General features: G+C 41.6%; 1 protein-coding gene across 2 annotated transcripts in view; it reads right to left on the reverse strand.

Moving 5' to 3' along the window:
* CELSR2 (cadherin EGF LAG seven-pass G-type receptor 2) overlaps nt 1-21,772 on the reverse strand; it is a 1,401,203-nt gene that overhangs the window by 226,670 nt on the left and 1,152,761 nt on the right. For both annotated transcript variants that reach the window (XM_044076472.1, XM_044076471.1), the window contains exons 24-25: nt 18,623-18,823; nt 3,758-3,932 (exon numbers count right to left, since the gene is read on the reverse strand). In XM_044076472.1, coding sequence (XP_043932407.1) covers nt 3,758-3,932; nt 18,623-18,823 — 376 coding nt within the window. The remainder of the gene's footprint in view (nt 1-3,757; nt 3,933-18,622; nt 18,824-21,772) is intronic.

Here is a 21,772-nt window from a genome sequence, read left to right on the forward strand (position 1 = left end):
AAACAAATCATACCTAAACATTAGATCTGCTACTAAACTGAGGTACAACTTAAGACTGAAGAAGAAATTAAATTAAGCAAAACAATAATCACACATACAACAAGCCACATGTGCTGGTGTGAGGTGCAGAGATCTACAGATATAAACAGGGATGGTAGGTTTATGGAATTGTTGGTGGTTCTAAGGGGTATCCTTCCTTACAGGTGAAATATCAGTCATTTAAAGGTCAATGAAAGGAGAGATGTAATAGTTTTGTTTTGTAATCCTTCCCCAAAAGCTTGGGGGAGGGGTGCTGCATGGATGATTCTGTCCCACATGGCACAGACACTCCCTCCATAAGCTATGCTGCCTCACAGATCCTCCAAAGCCACACCCACAATGAAACAGCCAGTCAGTGCCCAGATGACTTCATTTGACAGTACAAAGAACAGGTCTGATGTCATTAGCGCTCTGGTTGCTTGTACCTAACTGCATGCTTTGCAGACTTTGATGCACATTCACATAACTTTGGGTTTTGCTATCCTATGAAGTGAAGTCATACCACTTGAAACTTACGTAAGTTGAAACAATAACCCAGGTATAGAAAGTTGTTCTTGGTTTTACCTAGTTAAAACATAAAGACTGCTTAATAAAAGAGAAAGAATTCAAAACAATTAACGGCCTGAAGATAGTTCACATTAATGTTAGGAATATGAGAAAACTCAAATGACTCATAGTTGGGTTACTGACCAGATACTCTAACTTAAAGACATGGCTGCAACAGGCACTTAAAGAATACAATTTTTTTTTCCTTTAGGATACAATATTCTTATTGAAGAAAGATACACGAGTCATTCCTATTTTACATCAGGAGACCCTTTCTTGCATCTTACCAGAAATTCTGATTCATTACTCCATGTAAAGAAGGCACATTGGAATCATCCTCGACCCCCTTTTTCCAATTCTGTAAGTGGGGATGGAGTATTCCATCAACACTGACCACCACTTGGAGTCATTCTATGGCTTGTCTATGTATATTTTGCTCCACGAACCAATGACTGATGAAATCATGAAGCCCCTCACTGACTCTTTACTTGGGCCTATGAGTTGCACTGCATACACCTGAACACTTAGCTGTGCCTCCACACATTCAGAATTTGACAACAATAAGGTAATTGGCTTTGTTTGTTTATGTTTGTAAAGGTCAGAGGTAGCCTGCCCTCTAGTCCTTGAGTTACCTAATAATCCTGATATAGGCAGCAGAGAATGATATAAACACTAGAAAGAAACAACTCTAGAATCACAGACAGACAAACTGATGGGAAGACAGGTTGTAAACTTGGATAAGGACAGATATTAAAGGTTGAAATGAGTGATGTTTGCTACATGAGGCAGCCTTGATGCTGGATTAAAGGACATAAAAAAGCACTTTATGATGAAAAAAAAAACTGCCAAACGAGCCGGGTGTACTAATTATGGCCCAGGTGATTCAAGACTGAGTAGTAGCCCAAGCGCTGGATGGACACGGCTTGAGAGAATGGATACTACCATCATGAGAAGGAGGGGTCAGTCCAGGAGCATTTAATGCCACAGTCTCTGGGAAGACAGGCAGCATTGAAAGGAGGCAGTCCCAGTGGTGGGAGTTCAGCCACCAAACTCCTTTAGCAGTAGGCCTCATCATGAGTGTTTATCAAGAAATACTTTGTGTGGTCCATGCACTGATGCAGGATGTCTGTACTCTCCACCCAGGGAAGAGTTAGGCTTAAGTAAATATGTCCTCTTTGCCAGGATGCCTACAACAGCACAATCCATCACTGACGCTATCTCTATGGCAGCCTCCCCTGACCGACTATAAACCAAACTGCAGACTGCACAAGACGTAAGAGAGAGTGGGCATGGCTGACGGGGAGGTTCATGGTCAGCAGGTTTGTTTGCGTCTTTCGGCTTGCCGAGTTACCAGGTACAGCAGCAAAAAACAGACAGACCTGACCTGTAATGTATCGTGTCTATGTATGTGTTGTATAAAAAAGAAACATTGTTGATTCATTCCGGTATTCTTAACTGAAGATATGTTTGGGACCCAGCTGAAGGCTTTAATTATGGTGTAAAACTAACAGCCATATTTGGGAAGGACAATCAGTTCAGTGTAACTGTGGTTGTCTGTGTAAGAGAATATTGCACAACACCGGCTGTGGGCAGGACACAGATGTTGGCACTTTTTATTTAAGTATCTAATGAAAAGTGACAGACTTCTGTAGAAACGGTAACAGCCCCCGTGATGCTAGTACAGAGAGAACTCATTTATTAAAAGAAAGATTTTGTTTTCAGCTCGATGCACCCTACACTATAATTAAAGTATGGTCATTTTACTTCACTGTACTGTATGTTAAGAATACATACACGTCATGTTTAATTTAAGAATACATACAGCTACACCAGCCACTAGCTGGACATTTGCCTGCACTCATAAGGATTATCTAACAGACAGGTATGTATACAAGGTAATCACCTGCACACTACACAGCAAGTGACAGCATGCATGCGAGTGTGTGTGCTATTATTCATTTAAACATCAACAAAAAAACATTTCAAAAGATGCGAGTATTACAGGCAAAAATGTTGACTAAACTGAAAAAAAATTACAAAACAAAAGACGGGTGATGGTGTTTCATTATTAAATCAATCAAAATAACTAGGCTCCTATGCGTTTTGAGAAATCAGCAAAATAGTTCTGCATGTGTCTGTTTCCTTGGGTGATATTGTCTCATAACTAAAGTATCTAAGCAGCCCAAACATGAAAACACAAAACCAGAATATCTGCAAGTCCACAAAGGAATGGTCCCAATTTACAAATGGAGTTTTCACTGCAGCACAGAACTTGCAGTAGTTTGAATGCACATTTCCAGCAGATGGCAAGAGCTTCCTCCCTCTGTGAAGTTCTTTGGTTCAGAGACAGAAATTCTCCTAGTTTCCAAATTTTACTAAACAGAAACATATTCTTCCATTCCCCAGTTTTCCTTAGGCAGGGCCTTTTCCCCTGCTAAACTAAACTAAATATGGCCTGCGACTTAAATAGGACATGCTGGAGGGACAGCTTTATTTCCCAGTGACTGCTGTGTCTTTGGAACAGGCTACCAATTCATGTGAAACAGACCACGTCTATGACACTGCTCAACAGGAACCTGGATGAGTGGATGGAGCACAGTAAATTCTTACCAGTGAAAATTCCCACAACCGTCCTGGACATGGGCAGTCATTACTAAATGCAATGTTGGGTATTGACTAGCATATCTATAGTATTACATTGAGATGAAACGGCCAGGCTTAAAATGACCTCCAGGTTGATAGCCTAGTAATCTCCTATGATCCTAAAATTTCAGTAAAGCAAATTACAGAATGGTGTCCCTTCCACTGCTTAATTCATTCTTTATCTCTCTCTCTGAACTCAAACTCCTTGCAAGTGTGGTTGTGTTTGTGTGTGTGTGTCTGTGTCTGTAGGAGAGGACATGTCCTCAAATTCCTCATGATTTGTTAGCATTTTAGAGTCAGATTCACATTTACCTAGCTTAATCCCTTCAGGATCAGGACCAGACTGATAGCTGATATTCGTACATGCACACACGCACACACACACACACACACACACACACACACACACACACACACACACACACACACACACACACACACCTACACATGGATATGCACACACATTACTACAGTTACAGAACTAAAAGCAGTTCACACATAAAAGCACATAAAGTGTTTTTTTACATACCTGTAATGAAGGCAGGAACTCCCCACCCAATCATGTAGTAGAACCGCATGGCACCAAAGTTGATGTCTCTCACCTCACTCAGCATACGATATATGTGAAGTCCCTCCAGAAAAATCCATGCAAAGGTGCACATGAAGAAAAAGTGAAGCAGGATTGCGATTACTGTGCATACAAACTGCAAAGGTAGGAGAGGAAGGGAGAGCGACAACAGTTACCGAGTCCCTAATGAAGATGAACTTCTTACAAGCAATCAGGATTACTAAGGCACATACAATTACAGTGCATATCAACTCCAACGGTAGGAGAAAAACAGTAAACAGCAGTTACTGAGGTCCCAGTGAAGGTCAACCTCACACAAACGAATCAAGGATACCAAAGCATGTAAGTGTAGACTACAGGACATCTTCTCTGCAATGAATATTGATAACATTGTATTTTCGATCAACAGTGCACATAATTTCAAAAATCATTGTGTTACAACATGCTAACCTAGTAGGTAATTTTAAGCTTGTAAAAGCAATCAACATAACATTTCAACCTTCCTTTTGACAGGTGAAACTGTTCTAGAAGACAACCCGATTATGTATGGTTTTATTAATAATTTTATTCCTGTATATATTACAAATTATACAATGACCCCCATTAATATTCCAAAACGTGCATGCTGATTGGCCAGTGTGCCCATTGTAAATCCCACAATATACCAATGGAAAAAGGTCTGGTTGCCCAGACTTTTTTCCGTTGGTATAAAGTGCTAAAAACAATTTGTTTTTAACAAATAGACAAAAAGAAAAAAACGGAACAACAGACTTTCTTTTCTCCGTTGCTTCCATTTCAAAGCATTGATTTACTGGGTATGCGTGGGGCACAAGTCCCATACGCATGCTCAGTACATCAAAACAAGGAAGCAGTGTACCACAACCAGTGGAAGAACAGTAATGCGCCGTTACACAAAGACATTATTTAAGAAAAGTAAGTATTTTTTTTCTTAAATAATGTCTTTGTTTAATAGCAATAACCGACTCCGTGGTTCTGGTATACTGAAATTTACCCACGGTTGGCTTTATTTAATCACTCGGGCTTCGCCCTCATGATTAAACCACACCAACCATGGGTAAATCTTCAATATACCATACCACGTCATTGGTTATTGCTTATGTAAACGTCAAACATTAGTACAATTGTCACAACAGTGAATCAAGAAACAGCTATAACTGTTCTGAATGCTAGATATGTAAGATCAGGATTTCACCTCATCCCAGACTGAAAAGGATTAATAGACCACTTGATTAAAAATATAAAATAAATAAAATTACATACAAGAATTAATAAACTAACAGTAATAGGGGTTATGCCGCCCTCTTTTAAAATACCCTTCCTCATTGAGTGTCAAACTTCTCTCCCTCAGAATACTTACAACATACAATTATATCTCCTGAATTTTGGTCCTCTGTAAAACCTTGGTTAACTGAGTAACACTTACAAGGCATCTACCTGTACAGGTAACATAACAATAGTGACTTCCTGTGCTGTGGTGTCGTGTGTTGACAGACAGCATGCCAAGCACTGATGCCTGCATACTGAAAGCACTCATTTCAATACTACAAATATATGCACAATAGTAGGCAAGCAATCACAGGAACACCAAGCCTGAGCCAAATACACTTTTAAGTAAATATACTTAAAAGTTCTTCAATGATTAATTGTGTGGGATGTGTTAAAATACATTTAATTATGAAATTAAAGCAAACTGCTTTCTGTTTTTCAAATTTCAAACAAATGTTGACATTTCTCAGCAAGTTTCACAGAGACATTTTGGAGTGCATTTAGAATACCAAAGGATAAAAACACGGACACCGAAAAAAGTGATAAAGAACAACCTAAAAAACAAGTGCTATGCAGGGGACAAACCCCCTGCACCCCCAGATCTCCTACTGCTTACACATACCAGCTCCAAGATAACACTACAGTGTGAAAAGGGCAGAAACCCAGTCCCTGCTGCGCTGCGATCTCACACAACAAGCTTCCGGCTTTTTGTAAGTTTAAAAAGCAGGGAGTAAATGCATTCGGTGTTCTACCTTTTGACCTTCTGTGGTCAATGTTTTTGGTGTCAGAGGTTTTGTCCAATACCTCATTACATGCATTGCTGGAGGTCATAATAACTACTCCTTCTCAAGATGACTAGACAAAACCACCAGAATAAGCTGCAGCAGGGACTGCTCCCTCCACCCCACCCCTCACTCATACTCTGATGCTGGGCACTGAAGGACAGGTGTGACTATGACAGAAGGCCAGTCATACAATAACAATCAGTGAATCTGCATCGATGACAGACGTGCCCCACTGTTGGTTCCCAGATGTGGTAATGCGTGTGCAGACAGCATGGACATCTTCCAGTGTAAAATGTATGGTGAAGAAAAAAACTTGTGCCTTCTATCGACCTGCTGCCCTCTTTCCTCCCTCCTTCCGTTTGTGACTTTCTCACAAAGTGTATGTTTGCTGCTACAATACTCCAGTCATAAAGGACAACCTAGATCAGGTGTTTTATGATGACTTATGAAGAACATCTGTCAGTGGTGGCTATCCACAAGAGATCAGGTTTGTTATGATGACTTGTGCAGAACATCTGTCAGTGGTGGCTATCCAAGAGATCAGGGGCTTTATGATGCCTTATGCAGAACATCTGTCAGTGGTGGCTATCCAAGAGATCAGGTGTTTTATGATGACTTGTGCAAAACATCTGTCAGTGGTGGCTGTCCAAGAACAGAACAAGGTCTCAATTTCAGGAGCTGCAGCTTAAAAACATGCATTATGAAAGGCAGTTCTCTTCATTCAGAGGGCACAAGACAGCATTATTATTACACGGGTCCTACATTTTAGTTCCAGGAAGGAAAAGCAGCAGATGTTTGTGATTTGTGTGCACTTTGCTGGCCTAACAAGGCATACCACAGGCACTGGCTTTCAAGTAACAATTTCCCATTATGTGTTGAAAAGGTCAAAAAGTACAGTTGTCTACACTTACCATAAATGTAGATGTTCAAGTGTATTCACTGTTGCAGTCATCACATTTGGGTTATCCTGCCTGGGGTAGCCCTCAGTCTGCCCAAATACCAGAGGCTTAGTATTTCTGCATCGGTTGCTGTCACTTCAGGACTGACGTCAGGTCGTCAGAAGTATAAAGTAAGGCAGCCGACGCCATTACATCAGTTTTTCCTGCCCTAACTGTCAGGAGCCCCCAAATAGGGAGCTAGGTTATGGTGGAAGAACACCACCAGTAGAAAGTAAATACCAAAAATCCCCTGTAAGGAGAGAGAGATAGAGAGACAAGGGGGATGGAGGGAGGGAAACCAGGACTGCAACAGTGAATACACTCGAACATCTACATTTATGGTAAGTGTACACAACTGTACTATGTTCTTCGTGTTTCACTGTTGCAGTCATCACTTGGGTTGATTCCCAAAGCTGAAGAAAAGGGTGGAGGCAGTCAAGAAAACTGGGGGCTGGCTGGGATGCCCTGTAAGACTGCGGTAGCAAAGCCTGCCCTGGATTTGGAGAAGATAGGCAGGTGGTAATGCTTGATGAAGGTTTGAACAGAGGTCCATGTTGCAGCTTCCAAGATGTCCCTGGTAGGGACCCCTCTGAGCAAAGTTGCAGAGGTGGAGGTTGCCCTGGTGGAATGTGTCCTGACCCCCTTAGGGGGTGGTTTCCCATGGTGTTTGTAGCAGAAGTGTATGCAGTGTGCTATCCATTTGGAGATTATTTGTTTGGATATGGCCTTGCCTTCTGCCCCTGCTGCAAAGCTGACTAGCAATTGGTCTGCTTTCCTAAAATATTTAGTCCTATCCAGGTAGAATCTGAGCTGTCTGTGCACATCTAGAGAATGCAGAATTCCTTCCTCCTTGTTTTGTGGATTTGGGAAAAAGGTGGGCAAATGAACTGACTGGTTGAGAGCCACACTGGACACCACTTTAGGCATGAAAGTTGAGTTAGCCCTGAGGGAGACCCTGTCAGCATGGAAAATGATGAAAGGCTCTACAGCCATGAGTACTTGTAGCTCTGAGACTCTTCTAGTTGAAGTGATGGCCAGAAGCAAGGCTGTTTTTCAAGAGAGGAATTTTAACTCTGCTAAAGTTGCAGGCTCAAAGGGGGGGGGGGGGTAGTGTGAGCTTTTCCAACACAAAGTTAAGTTCCCAAGCTGGGGTAGGAGCTCTTCTTTGTGGCCTTAAATTGTTAGCCCCTCTTAGGAACTGTTTGATGAGAGGGTGAGAAAAGAGAGGTGGCTCTGTGCTGTAATGCGCACAGATGGCAGAGGCATGTACTGTAACAGAAGAGATGGATAGGCCCCTGTGTAGTAGGTCTGTTAGGTAATCCAGGATGAGAGGTAGGGAGGGCTGTACTGTTTCAGCTCCTTTAGCCTGGATTCAGGTGCAATACCTTTTCCACTTATCAGCATAGGATTTTCTAGTGCTGGGGCATCTGACTTCATGTATAACATCCAGGACTTGTTTGCTTAGGCTGGCAGCTAGAGGAAAAGTCAGGGAATAAGCCAGGCTGCCAGGTTCAGGGTCTGCAATTCTGGATGCATGAATTCTCCATTCCTTTGGGTCAGGTGTGTTGGGATCTCAGGTAGGTGGCAGGGGTGACAGGCTGTGCAGCAGTGGGTACCAATACTGGTGTGGCCAGTCTGGGGCAATCAAGATTGCCCTTGGTTTTTCCTCCCTTATTTTGAGAAGTACCCTTGAAATTAGTGGTAGAGGGAGAAATGCATAGATCGAGAGGATAGAGCATCCACTTTCCAGGTCTTGCTGTGAAGTTCCCTGGTGCAGACTTTGCTGAGCTGGTGATTGTTGTGGAAGGCAAAGAGGTCCACCTTCGGGGTGCCCCATTTCTGGGTTACAAGGCTGAAGGTTCTGTGGTCTAGCTGCCACTCGTGTGGGTTTAGCAGTGAATAGCTAGCATCTCTTTTTGGTTGAAGTGCAAATGTATTTGATTTGGGCTCCAATGGCCCTGAATGCACCTGCCGTCCAGGTGTGCACCCCATGCATAACCTGATGCATCTGTGGTTAGGGTCTGGGTGGTGTGGGGTTGTGAGAAGGGAAAACCCTTGTTGTGGTTGCATGCTGCTGCCCAGCAAAGAAACTCTTTCCTTAAACAGGGTATCATAGGTATGAGTTTCCAGGTCCTGAGAATGTCGACACCAAAGGTTTTTTAAGTACCACTGAAGTTTCTTCATATACAGTCTGGCATGTGGAATTAGTAGAATGCAGGAGACCATGAACCCCAGAGCTTGCAGGATTTTCCTTGTGGATAACTGGGTTCTGGTGGCTAGTTGAGAGAAATAGCCTGTCAGGTAGGCTTGTTTTTCTGCAGTAAGGAATGCCATCTGGGATGCTGTGTCCAGGCTTGCTCCCAGGAATAACATTTTTTGAGTGGGGACTAGTTTGGATTTCTTTTCGTTGATAGTATACCCCAGGGAGGTCAGTAGGTCCTTTACAAAGGTCAGGTGCTGTAACAGCTTTTCCTGACTGTCTGCCTGAATCAGGCAGTCATCTAAGTAGGGGTAAATTTGAATATTCATTTGTTTGCAAAAAGCAATGGCTGGAGCCAGGCATTTTGTGAAAACTCTGGGAGCAGTGGATAAGCCAAAGGGAAGCACAGGGAATGGAAAGTGCATAGATCCTGCCCTGAAATGTAGATATTTCCTACAAGAATCCCTGATTAGGATGTGTAGATAGGCCTCTTTTAGGTCTAGGGTGGCTAACCAAGCATCCTTGGAAAGCACAGGTAGAAGGTGCTAGTGGGTGAGCATTTTGAATTTTGGTATCACCAGAAAGGTGTTTAGAATGGATAGATTTAGGATTGGGTGCCAGGTGCTCTCTTTTCTGGGTACCAGGAAAAGCCTGGAATAGAAACTTTGGCCCAACTGGACTGCAGGAACAGGCTGTATTGCCCTCATGGAGAGCAGGGAATGGACTTGTTTTTTGGCCTCTGCCCACTGGTTTGGAGGAAGATCTGGGAACCCTTTTGGGGTTGGCAGAGTGTGGAAGTAAAATTTGTATCCCTGGGACACTATGTTGAGGACCCATCAGTCGTTGGTAATAGAGGACCAGTTTTTTGCATGGGAGGAGAATTTTCCTCCTTGGGGCACAAGCAGGTGGGCAGAGGTAAGGGGTGGAGGTGTAAAGTCGTTGTGAGTTCTTTCCGTAAGGGGGTGGCTTAGCACTGCCTGTTTTTGAAGTGGAGGAACTCCATTTCTTAGATATCTGCATTCCCTGGGACTGCTGTCTGGGGGGCCTGGAGAGGGCAAGAAAGGACCAGTGCTTGGAGGGGCAATGCCTACTGAACCTCGGAGGCTGGACCTGAAAGAAGTCTTTAACTGTTTGCATAGATTTAGCTTTTTCTTCCATCTTTTTTAAGACCTCTTCTGCCTTGGTGCCAAACAAATTGTCTTTGTTCAATGGTGCGGCCAATAGTTTTGATTTGACATGGTCTGGCAAGGTCTGCTTCTTAAGCTAGGCATGCCTTCTAAGTACAGAACATGTGACTGCTGCCCTGCAAGATGCTTCTTGGGCGTCAAAGCCACATTGCAAAGTGTGTTTAGTAACTTGGCTTGCAGAATGCATAAGCTCCTGTAATTCTTTATTTGATGCACAAGCAGGAAAGGAAGATATATTTTGTTTGAGGAGTTCCATGGTATGTTGCTGGTATTTCAGCACGTGGAACTGACAATTTAGTGCTCTAATGGCAAGAGTTGCAGAGGTGTATACTTTTTTACCCCATTTGTCTAAAGCTTGGGAATCCTTGTCTGATGGGGTGAGATTCTTAGCTGTGGTTGCTTTTATTCATTTAGGTCCTTGAGAGATGACCTCTGGGTCAGCAGTAGGATTTTTGAAAAGAAATGTGTGAGAGTCAGGGACTCTGTAATACCAGTCAGGTTTCCTGGGAGCAGGAGGAAGGGTGTCAGGAGTCAAACTGGATTCCATAAAGACATCCTCCACAACATCCAAGACAGGAGGAATGGCTAAAGGTCTGTGGTGTGGTAAATCTAAGAATTCCCTGAATTTCTTTTTGAACTGAGGATAGTCCTGACATTCCCATTGGAAATGCTCCCTTAAAGTATGAAGGGTTTCACCACATGAAAAATCCTCAGGAGGAGAGGTTGAAGGAATGGATTCCTCTGCATCTGAATCCTCATAAGCAGACAAGGGTGGCATGTCTTTATATTCAGAAACCTCAGAGTCATCGGACTCCTGGTCAGATAAAACTGCTGGGGACAAGTCTCTTTTTCTTTTGGAAGGGGTAGGCTGGCTTCCCCCTAATAAACATGATAAGGTCTTCCACCATTTTAAGCATTTGAGATTGAGACATGGAAGTAGGTACCTGAGCTTGGGTCGTCGGTTTTTTAGGTGTAGTTCGTACCCTGGGCCTTAGAAACTCGGTAGTTTTAGAAAGAACTGAAGACACGAAAGAAGTCATTGGTTTGTGTCGAGTATCGGTAGTGTGAAGAACTTCCTCAGAAGCCGGTACCTGCTCAGCGGCTCTGGACCCATCCAAGGTAGAGACATCCGCAGGATCCTTAGTCAGAGAAGAGTCTTGCGTCATACCAGACTCAGAACGGGTCTTGGTAGTAGCCTGCGAATCCACAGAAGTGGGCATCAGGGGTTGTGAAAGCACCTCACTGAGTACTGGCAAACTGGAGACTAGCTTAACGGAAGCGTTATCAGCAGTTTTGGACCTTTGAGGTCTGTACCTGTCTTTGCCCTTACGTTTTTTCAGAAGATCGGTAGTTGGATGGCTTACCAAAGTCATTTCAGAATATGGAGATTGAGAGCAAAAATATTTAGCTACAGCAAGGGTCTGATGACGTATTGTTCTGGAGTCGAACAAAGCACAAAAGTGACAGTGAGGGACGTCATGGCTTGGGCCTAAACAGGTGACGCAGTAAGAATGGAAGTCTCGGTGTGGTGTTTGCTTTCTACAGGTGAGACAATTGCTAACTTTTTCTGACATCGGTTAGAGCAAGAAAAAAGGATCCCCAATGGGGTACTTAGCTTTAGAAGACTTCAACTTCAATTCGGAAACGAAACTCAGGTAGCGGCCGACCGGCACTCGTGCAAACTGCTTCTGCTTCGGGCTCCTCATCGGCTGCCTGATTTTATACCATGGATGACCTGATGTCAGTGCTGGAGTGACAACAACCGATGGAGAAATACTAAGTCTCTGGTATTTGGGCTGACTGAGGGCTACCCCTGGCAAGATAACCCGTGTGATGACTGCAACAGTGAAGTACGAAGAACAGCCACTGTTACTCTTCTCACTACTGTAAGACACTCAAAGATGAGCGAAGACAGACTTCCAAAATGGCTGTACACTGATCAACAGGGTGTTTATACCTCTCCCAGTGTGAAAACTGAAACTCAGACAGAAAAGCCAGCACAGTCAGTTTGGGTAAAATTCAGTTAATGGCCAGTAATTACGGAGTCTGGATGACAGCACAGACGACACTTGGACAAAGCATGAAAAAATCAACTAGAAAAGGGAAAGGAAACAAACTCCGGGTGGAAAGACTCCAGCGGCTGTTCAGCAGAAAGCAGTTTAAGCTTCAGTTTTGGTACAGAAGATACACATCAAATGTACTCAGAGGTGCTTAAAATAAGTTAAACACTTAAGGAATATATAAAGTGAAATAAAAGGCAAGAAAAAAATAGAAGAAGCTTTAACTACTTATTCAGACGAGCTGATAAACCTGCAGGGCTGACATGAAGTTTCTTAAGAACTCCTGGTTCAAAACCCAGTGGAGTTAGACACCGGAGCACACATAGAAAACCTAAGAAGTAGAAATAAGAGAAGTCATTCATTTAATGAAAATACAAATAAGCAACTGGAATGGCGTTCCAAGAGAGAACGTTATCTTGTGTATGCCACAAATCTGGCCATAACAAAGCAGCTGAGACCTATATTAGTAAAGATGCAGTCATAAGAATAGAAACAGTTGCTCCTGATAAAAACTGTAGCAAAATGGAAAAGTATTAAAAAATCTGAGACAGCAGAGTGTTTACAGAAAATGATTACTTACTGCACACAAGGCAGAAGACAAGCAAGTTCATCTCAGCAAACAAGGAATAGTGAGAGGCAGGTGTGAGATTGTAGCTGTGGTATTCAGCGGTCTTCAGAATATTCTTCCTGGAGAATCAAAGATATTTTTGAATAAAGAACAGGCTAAGGAAAAATAAACTTTAGCCAACAAAGGGTGAAGCAGCAAACAGAAGGGGACGGTGCTTCTCATTCTTCTGACAACAAAAGCAAACAGAGGCTTGCCAGTGAGACATTTTCTACCGTTCCAAAGGAAAATGCATGAGTGATAGAAAAAAGTCATAATAGCTGACAAGAACAGCCACGCATACCTTTGATTTGAACTAGAAATTGGTGTTGGAAGACAGAGAGGGTAATGAAGAAGGCCGGCAACATTGTGAAATTAGCGAATAAATGGAAGACTATAAAGCATCAATCCCTTTAAATACAGGACCTGACATGTAAAATGTAGCTTTGCACGAAGACATTGCTGAGAAAGACTGGAATTTTCTTAAACTGGTAGGCGAACTGTAAACTACATACCCCATTCTAAGTCATTAATGTTTAAAAGTACACTGAAGGGACTAAAGCAATAACTGCAAGTAGACCAAGTGTTTGTCCTTACTAATAACTATATAAAAATGACATCATTTAAACTGCATGCTATATTATAAAACAGGTTTGTACTGTGTGCAGTCACTGTTATTTTAAATGTCAGTATGGGGGAGTCTTATCAGTGACCGCTGTATACTTTAGAGGTATTACAGCAAGAAAGTCATTTGTCTTAGCTGTAAGACATACAGACTTTTACACTGTAATAAAGCAAGAAAGGCTGGAAAGAAAATAGTTAAAGTTAATATAATGTTATGATTTTGGAGAAATGGGCTGAGGAAGGTAAAAGTGTACTGATCACATTATATGTAGAATTAAAATAATACTTTCCATGTATTTTTAGACATGGATATTTAGATCAATGTCCATGATTTGAATTATAGACAACTTTGTTATGCAAACAGGCCTGAAAAATATGATAAAATTATGAAAGATATGCAAGTGGCAGATATTTTTTCTATCTGCAAAGTCATTAGCTGTTTTTTTTCATTGGCAAATGCTTTCACTATGACATAAGAAGTCTACAGGTGCAAGCAACTAATCATGAGAGGGATGAACAGTATGTTCTGGGTGAAATTTACAGATTCTTTCATACATGTGTAAAGTCAATAGCTATTTTTTACCACAAGCCTGGAGACCAGAGACCTGCAGGTGCAAACAATTAACCATGGGATGTCTGTAAACTGTCTGCTGAGTGGAAAGTACAAGGCACAGTCTAAATAACATTTAAAAGTGCATTGGCAAACTGTGCAGTGAAAAATAAATAAAGTTTGAGACTGGAAAGTGAATAAGTTATACAAGTAGTTGCTGCCCCAGCACCCTTAGTACTTTAATGCATTTAAGATAACACTGCACAATTTACTTTATTTAAAGGTAGCCAGTGCACTTTTTCTTGGGGCTAAAAGCTAATGTTTGCTGAAAGCATGCAAGCAATTTTTTATATCTTGGAGTGGATAGAGAAAAGAGAAGAACAGACAGCAGCCCAGGCAGTAATACCTGCTTTAGCATGAGTAACTTTAATTTTAAATTAGAAAATGTATTTGGGTGCAGAAATCTCTGGCACACATCCCTTACCTATTTCTGATCAAACACTCATAATAACCAAGACAAAAATATACAGTAATGAAGTAGAAATGAGACACTTCTCATTGTCACTTTTCAACTTATGCTAGAGAGAGCAAAATTTAAGGACTGGATGATGGGTATAAATCAAGAGTTATTAAGGAAGATAGAAATGTCTTCAGAAGGGATAGTGGGATAAAATGAAAACTGTGTTTAAACATGTAGTATAAATAAGAGAGAATTATATGTGAAGGAAGTAATAGGAATTATTTAGAGGAGCTGACAAAGGTAAAATATTTTAGAATAAGGGGAATCTCACAGAACAAGAACAGGCATAACTGCAGAGTATTAAAGGAAAAATAAGGGAGTATTTGGATAACATGCATGTTTAGAAAGGTGGCTGTCAAGCAGATATTTTTGATAATTCCGGAGCACAAAACCTTTTATCACAATGACTTAGGCAGCAAAAAGTAGAAAGCTCTATTGCCAAAGTTAGGGAGCCTGTAACATAAAAATAACCAGAGATCTTATAGGGGTATTAGGGCTATTTCAAACATGTCATGAACATAAAGCAGAGAAATGTGGGAACCAAGAAGAAGCATAAATGGAAATATTTATGGAAGACTTAATTACGCTAACATTAGAGTAAGACAGTTAACGATAACTAAAATAGAAAGTGATGAGATAACAATGGAGACGTACAATCAACAAACGGAAACCTCCAGGAACAGATGCAATTCATGTAGGAGACTGGAAAAGAAGAAAATGATACAAGACCTGGCATGTTCTGTTTAACAAGATTTTAAAAGTGCTGGATTTATTACCCAAAGAGAGTAAGACCCTTCAGACACAGGTTCATACAGACTAATTTCAATTTAAAGCATGATTATAAAGTGTTTATGCCAGTACTAAGAGAATGGCAAAGGTGCTGCCAAAATTGACAGATATGAATCTGTGTGCTTTTGTGGAGGGGAGGCAAACATTTGACACCATTAACAGAACCAGAAGGAAGCAGAGTGTAAGGAAACACTGTTATTATTGATGAGTCTTGATGAGTCAGCTAGGATTTCATGAGTAGACAATGTCTACATTTGCATTCCCTAATAATAGAGCTGATTACTAGGATATAAGAAAGGTTGGAGGCAAGAATTAAGGGTCATCTCCAACAAGCTAGGTTAGAAAGAGGAACCAGAAAGGTCGTGTCCTACTTCCCTTTTATTTGCTTTATATTTAGACTAATTGGCAAAGAGAATATGGGGCTCACAGATTCAAGTATAAAACTGAAACAGTAATCAAGAAAAGTTAACTTTACTTACAGATGACATTATTTTGAACTTAAGTCCAGAAAAGGTCATTTCTGTGTTGTGAAACATTCTGAGACAGTTTAGTTTTCTCAGGATATAAAATAAAGATAAAACTAAGGCAATGGGGGTAATCTAAGTAGCTACACATGAATTAGTTCAATCCCCATATTTATGGGGACACAATAAGTTGAATTATTTAGGTATAAGGATTAAAAGGATTCTATTTTTTAATTTCTCCAAATGTTTGGGGTTTCTAATACCATGATGGGAATGGACCCCATTCCTAAGTCAAAGTACGATTAAAGTTCATAAAATATATATTGTTTCACTCTTTAATGTCAGCCAAAAGTGCTCTTTGCAGCACCCACAACTTGCCCAGTAATGACTACTTCTGCAATTCGCACAAAATTACATGTATTGGTAACGTGTCTAAATATGATTGTAGACTCTTTTTTACAAGACCCGTTTGCTCCTACTACTATTGGAACTGTCTGGGTATCTTTCCTCCACATTGCTCTAGTTTCTACTTGCAACTCCTGATATTTATAACTTTGTGTCTCTCTGTGCGCAGGACACTGTAGTCACTGGGTGTGGCGATTTCAATGATCAATGCTACTTTTGTCTTCTTTTCTTGGACTACTATATCCAGTTTTCTAGCATCTATCTTTTGAACTGTTGGTAATGGATGATCCCATGTGAGGTAGACCATCATTTTCTATGATGTTTTGCGGCTCATGTTTCCAGTGTTGTTCAGCCACATCAATACCATAATATTTATAATATTTGTACAATCCTCAGTGCAACAGTCTTGCCACATTACTGTGCCTTTCAGTATAGAGTCCTTCTGCCATTAATATGTCACAACCAGCAACGAGGTGTGCGACTGTTTCCAATTTGGTTGTAAAAAACCTACATTTATCTGTTTCCCCCACATGGTCAATGGACTTTGTAAACCAGCATGCACATAGCCCACTATCTTGGGCCACCAATAGTAACTTTTCATCTCTTGGTTTAAATTCACCTCTCCTTAACCATTCCTGCATTCGTTCCTGATCAACATGAGGTTGTTCCAGAAGGTTTTTTATACTTGCAACTATATTTATGCATTTTCCATATTTCTTGCCTTCTCATCTGGACCTTCACCTTATATTCTTTCTTTTGATTTTTGGCACATTCATTTGCTGCCTGACTTTTATCTACTTCTGGTTTGATTTCCATTCCTGCTTGATGCCAATATGATTCTGCTAGATTAAGCAGAGAAGTCATCTTAGATTTATTCTCCTCATGTTTCAAACCTTTCACTATGTTTGGGTCTTGTAAGGTCAGCAGATGTGTGTGGAGTCCCACGATTGCAGATCTATACAGGTAATAAATTTCAAGGAGGCCCATCCCTCCTTTGGAATGGGGAATATATAATCTTGGTAGGATTCTATTATGGCAGCTAAGGATATGCTGATAGAGGCTGAAAAAGATATAATACAAACACTGAAGAGCTGGAACCTTTGGATTATGGGTACTGATAGTAGGATACAAGGAGTGAAAATGTTTTTTGTCACTTAAGTTTTATACACAGGTCAGGCACATTTTTATCAACCACAGGAGAATTGTGGATAGCAAAGAAAAAAGAGTTGAAAGAATTTATTTGGGAAAGGAAGAAAGCATGAGTTATGTGGGAAAAGCGGACTCTTCCTACAGACCAAGGTGGTTTAGAATTCCCTGATTTGTAGGGTTAGCTTAGAGTGACACAGTTAAGGTGCACTGCGTGAATGTGACAACTCCGTACTTTGGCTTCCGTACAGGTATTCACACTCTCTTTGGTTACGTTACATTCTAAAGTCTGATTCCGTGATGTTATCTTTCACTCATCATTTTTGCTATGTACCTACTGAGACTGAAAAACTGCAGTCTCTGGGTCATTATATTAACTGCTAAGGGCAACGTTCTTTTCCCCACATAAAATGATCTTCTTGTGGTGCACCTGGGTGTTTCAGATACTGGTACTTTCAATTATCTATGACTGACTAGTTTTGATTTAGGAATGGTTTGGCAGTCGATCATTCATAAGAGAAGCATGTGTGCTCCTGTCTGCAGCCCCAAACAATGAAGCTGCTGCCTACTTTCTCTCAGGTCTACAGATACCTGTTCTTGCTACACTGTCAGGTCCCACAAGGGGGCAGTGTTGCACTGCCTCATATGCCATCTTCTCCACTAAGCAAATAAAGTTCACTGTGAATTAGCTTGGTAGATCTACCAAACCTGGGTTCAATTCCCATGCCAAGCAAATGAAACATTTTCCTAAGGAGATATGTAACTTCAGAACCTTCTTACGCAATCTCTAAAAACATGCTTTGTATCCCTTGTCTTTTATTCAGTTATCAAAGACAAACTGCAGAACATTTTAACCATAAGTAACTGTGCAAGGTTAAAATAAGACTGTGAATCTGCAGATGAGGTGTCTACTTCAGCAACATCTCAGTACTGGTGAAGGCCCCAAGGAAACCTAAAATCACAGCAGCTTTTAACAATCTTAAAGGCTAAGTATACTTCAGCAACATTTCAGTACTGGTGAAGGTCCCAAGGAAACCGAAAACCACAACAGCTTTTAACCATCTTAAAGGCTAAGTATACTTCAGCAACATTTCAGTACTGGTGAAGGTCCCAAGGAAACCGAAAACCACAACAGCTTTTAACCATCTTAATGGCTAAAAATGATTACAGATAGGCAGTACTTGCAGCACACTGGCCACATGGTGCAACATGAAAGCAGCTGCACCTGTTTTACTCTGCTTCCACTAATCTTTAATCTGTAACTTACGGGGCTGTCGGCCTGGTTGATACCCAGGAGGAAGATGAGGTAGGATAAGAAAAGAGCAACGGCCATGTTCCTGCTGATACTGTGCTGGTTGGATCGCAGTGATCTCAGGATGACAAGGACTAAGAAGGTCAGCAGAATTCCACCCAAGGAGACAGCAATGGTCGAATATGTCACGATCTTCAGTGGCAGAATCTCTCCATTCTGAAACGTGATAAAAAGGGGTTATGTCAACCAGCAGAATGAGAAGGCTGCAAAGGTTCAAGAAGTACAAACATTTCAAAGCATTTTATTTAGTCAAAACTGCAATATTCTGCTTAAGTAAGAGATATTAGAAAACAATGCACAGAATGTTGCCCTACATCGCTGGATTACAATTCAGATCAAAGCAGACCCCCTGGGATATAATTAAACAAATGTACCTTACTGAAAGTTGCTTATAGTGTTAATATTGCACATTCTGTAACATTTAAGGCATCTGATGTACGAGGAACTTGAACTAAATAAACATTCGGCTGCAGGTGAGTGTCACACAGACTTACATAACCTTGTGTGTAAAATGATTTAGAGATCAGCACTGGCACACTGCACTTCAAGATGCTCTTGCAGTAAAAGTAGACACTTGTAGGAATTATGCCAGCAGGTGTTGTGACCAGCTTGACAAATTTCCCCCTCCTTGTGCTTCTGGTATTAGATGCTATGTCATCAGACAGGTGGTTTAACCATCTCCCCTCAGCTGTGTCCGACAAGTGTATGAATAAACTAAATTGGGAAATTCACCCCGGGGATCACTTCTGTGGCTCTGCTCGACAGGGGCCCTAGGGCCGATAGCCTAGTACCTACCTAAATGCCTGCAGCAGGAACGCCTCGCTCCACCTGTCTCTCTACATTTTTACTTTTCTTACTTCTTTTTTTTCTCCTCTGGTGTTATTAGACAACAATCCATGGAGCTAAAGCATCCTGTGTGGCAGTAATTATTATAAAATGCTTTCCACTTTCAATGAAACAATTTACAGAAAACACAAAGACCCCAAATCTATTTATTAGGTAAATATTAGCTAAGACTGAAGCTAAGACAGTCTAGTCATGTCAGCCGACAGACAGCTTTAAATTTATCCCGTCTTTTTATCATCAGAATGCAAAGGTTAGGCAGAAAGTGAAGGATTCTAGCAGACCATGTTGATTTTTCCAATATTACCAGCTTTCACCCAATGGCTCCTGCCGCTACTCCATTAACTGGGGGCATGCAGGTGGCCAAGTCTGGCATTTTAACTATCAATGTGCTTCAAACTTCTGCACCTCAGTCAGCTCTGATGTAGCTCCTTCATCCTAACACAGATAACTGGCTGAAGTGAGACAAGCATTCTTCCAACTACTGGGAAAAGGTCATACATCAGTCCTATCATACGTTTGTCAGCTTTACCTGCTGTACCTACTTCAACGTGCAACACTTCATAGCCTACAGCACCAGAACCACCCATGTACCTACTTTTAGTGCTACACCCCAGAGCACATGGCACCAGAACTGCTCATATACCTACTTAGTGCAACAGCCTAACTTTATAGGACTTGTAAAACTTAGAACCACAGAAGCAAGTACCATTTTCTCAAATGTCAATGGTACAGACTTTTGTGTTGTCAAGTTGGTCAATGCAGGTGTGACTGATGCTGGTCCACCATCTTCAGATAATGTCAGTTCAACTTCCTTTGGCTTCACTGCCACTAGATGTTCAAAGTCCTTAACTTAGAGACACATTTAAACAGAAAGGTAATCATTTCTCTCTATCCCATGATCCAGGAAGAGACACATTTAAACAGAAAGGTAATCATTTCTCTCTATCCCATGATCCAGGAAGACTAGGTGGGCTCAGGCAACAGGCCCCATTCCATACTTACGTTCTGAGGAATAAATGAAGCAACGAGGAAAACATTTCATTTTATGCAAGCAAGAAAGTGAGGAAGACCTCGGGTCCGTAGCACTGAAATGACATCTGTCAGCTCCGGGGAACTGATAAGGACAACGAGGAAGTAAAGCATCGTCCTACACAAGACTCGCTGAACACACCCCTGTAGCACTGAAATGACATCTGTCAGCTCCGGGGAACTGATAAGGACAACGAGGAAGTAAAGCATCGTCCTACACAAGACTCGCTGAACACACCCCTGTAGCACTGAAATGACATCTGTCAGCTCCGGGGAACTGATAAGGACAACGAGGAAGTAAAGCATCGTCCTACACAAGACTCGCTGAACACACCCCTGTAGCACTGAAATTACATCTGTCAGCTCCGGGGAACTGATAAGGACAACGAGGAAGTAAAGCATCGTCCTACACAAGACTCGCTTAACACCCCCCCCCCCGTAGCACTGAAATGACATCTGTCAGCTCCGGGGAACTGATAAGGACAACGCAGAAGTAAAGCATTGTCCTACACAAGACTCTCTTAACACCCACCCCCTGTAGCACTGAAATGACATCTGTCAGCTCCGGGGAACTGATAAGGACAACGCAGAAGTAAAGCATTGTCCTACACAAGACTCTCTTAACACCCACCCCCTGTAGCACTGAAATGACATCTGTCAGCTCCGGGGAACTGATAAGGACAATGCAGAAGTAAAGCATTGTCCTACACAAGACTTGCTTAACACCCCAGAATGCACTTCAAACTTTGGGATGCCTGCTGTGCTCTGCAGCAGACATCATGGATGACATTTTACAACTTCGGCTCCTGCACCCAGAAAGATGAACAAGTAGTTGACCTTCCCAATGACCAGTCACTCTTCAAAATTACAAGCCTAATCTTAACTGATCTCACCAAAGTTCTTCATAAAATCCGTTGCCCCAGTTTACATCTGTCAGCATGTACTCCACAGAAATAGTTCAGGACTTTAGACAGCCTTCATGTCCTGCACTGTTGATATGAGAGAGCGACAAACTACATGACATGTGTACTACCTGTGCAATGTGCAGGAAAGGACAGTGGAGGCACAGGAATACCTGCATGACAACGAGGACTTGTTCACATTTAAACTGTTTTTCATTGACAAAAGGAAAGGCACAACTCACCACCAGCAATTACTCCCTAACTAGTTCACTGCCTCCATCAGTGGATACAGTACAAGGAGCAAGAACTTAACCTCAGGCCTAACGGC

The sequence above is a fragment of the Protopterus annectens genome, chromosome 7.part0, assembly GCF_019279795.1.
Source record: "Protopterus annectens isolate FY-2018-M chromosome 7.part0, PAN1.0, whole genome shotgun sequence".
Taxonomy (NCBI): domain Eukaryota; kingdom Metazoa; phylum Chordata; order Ceratodontiformes; family Protopteridae; genus Protopterus; species Protopterus annectens.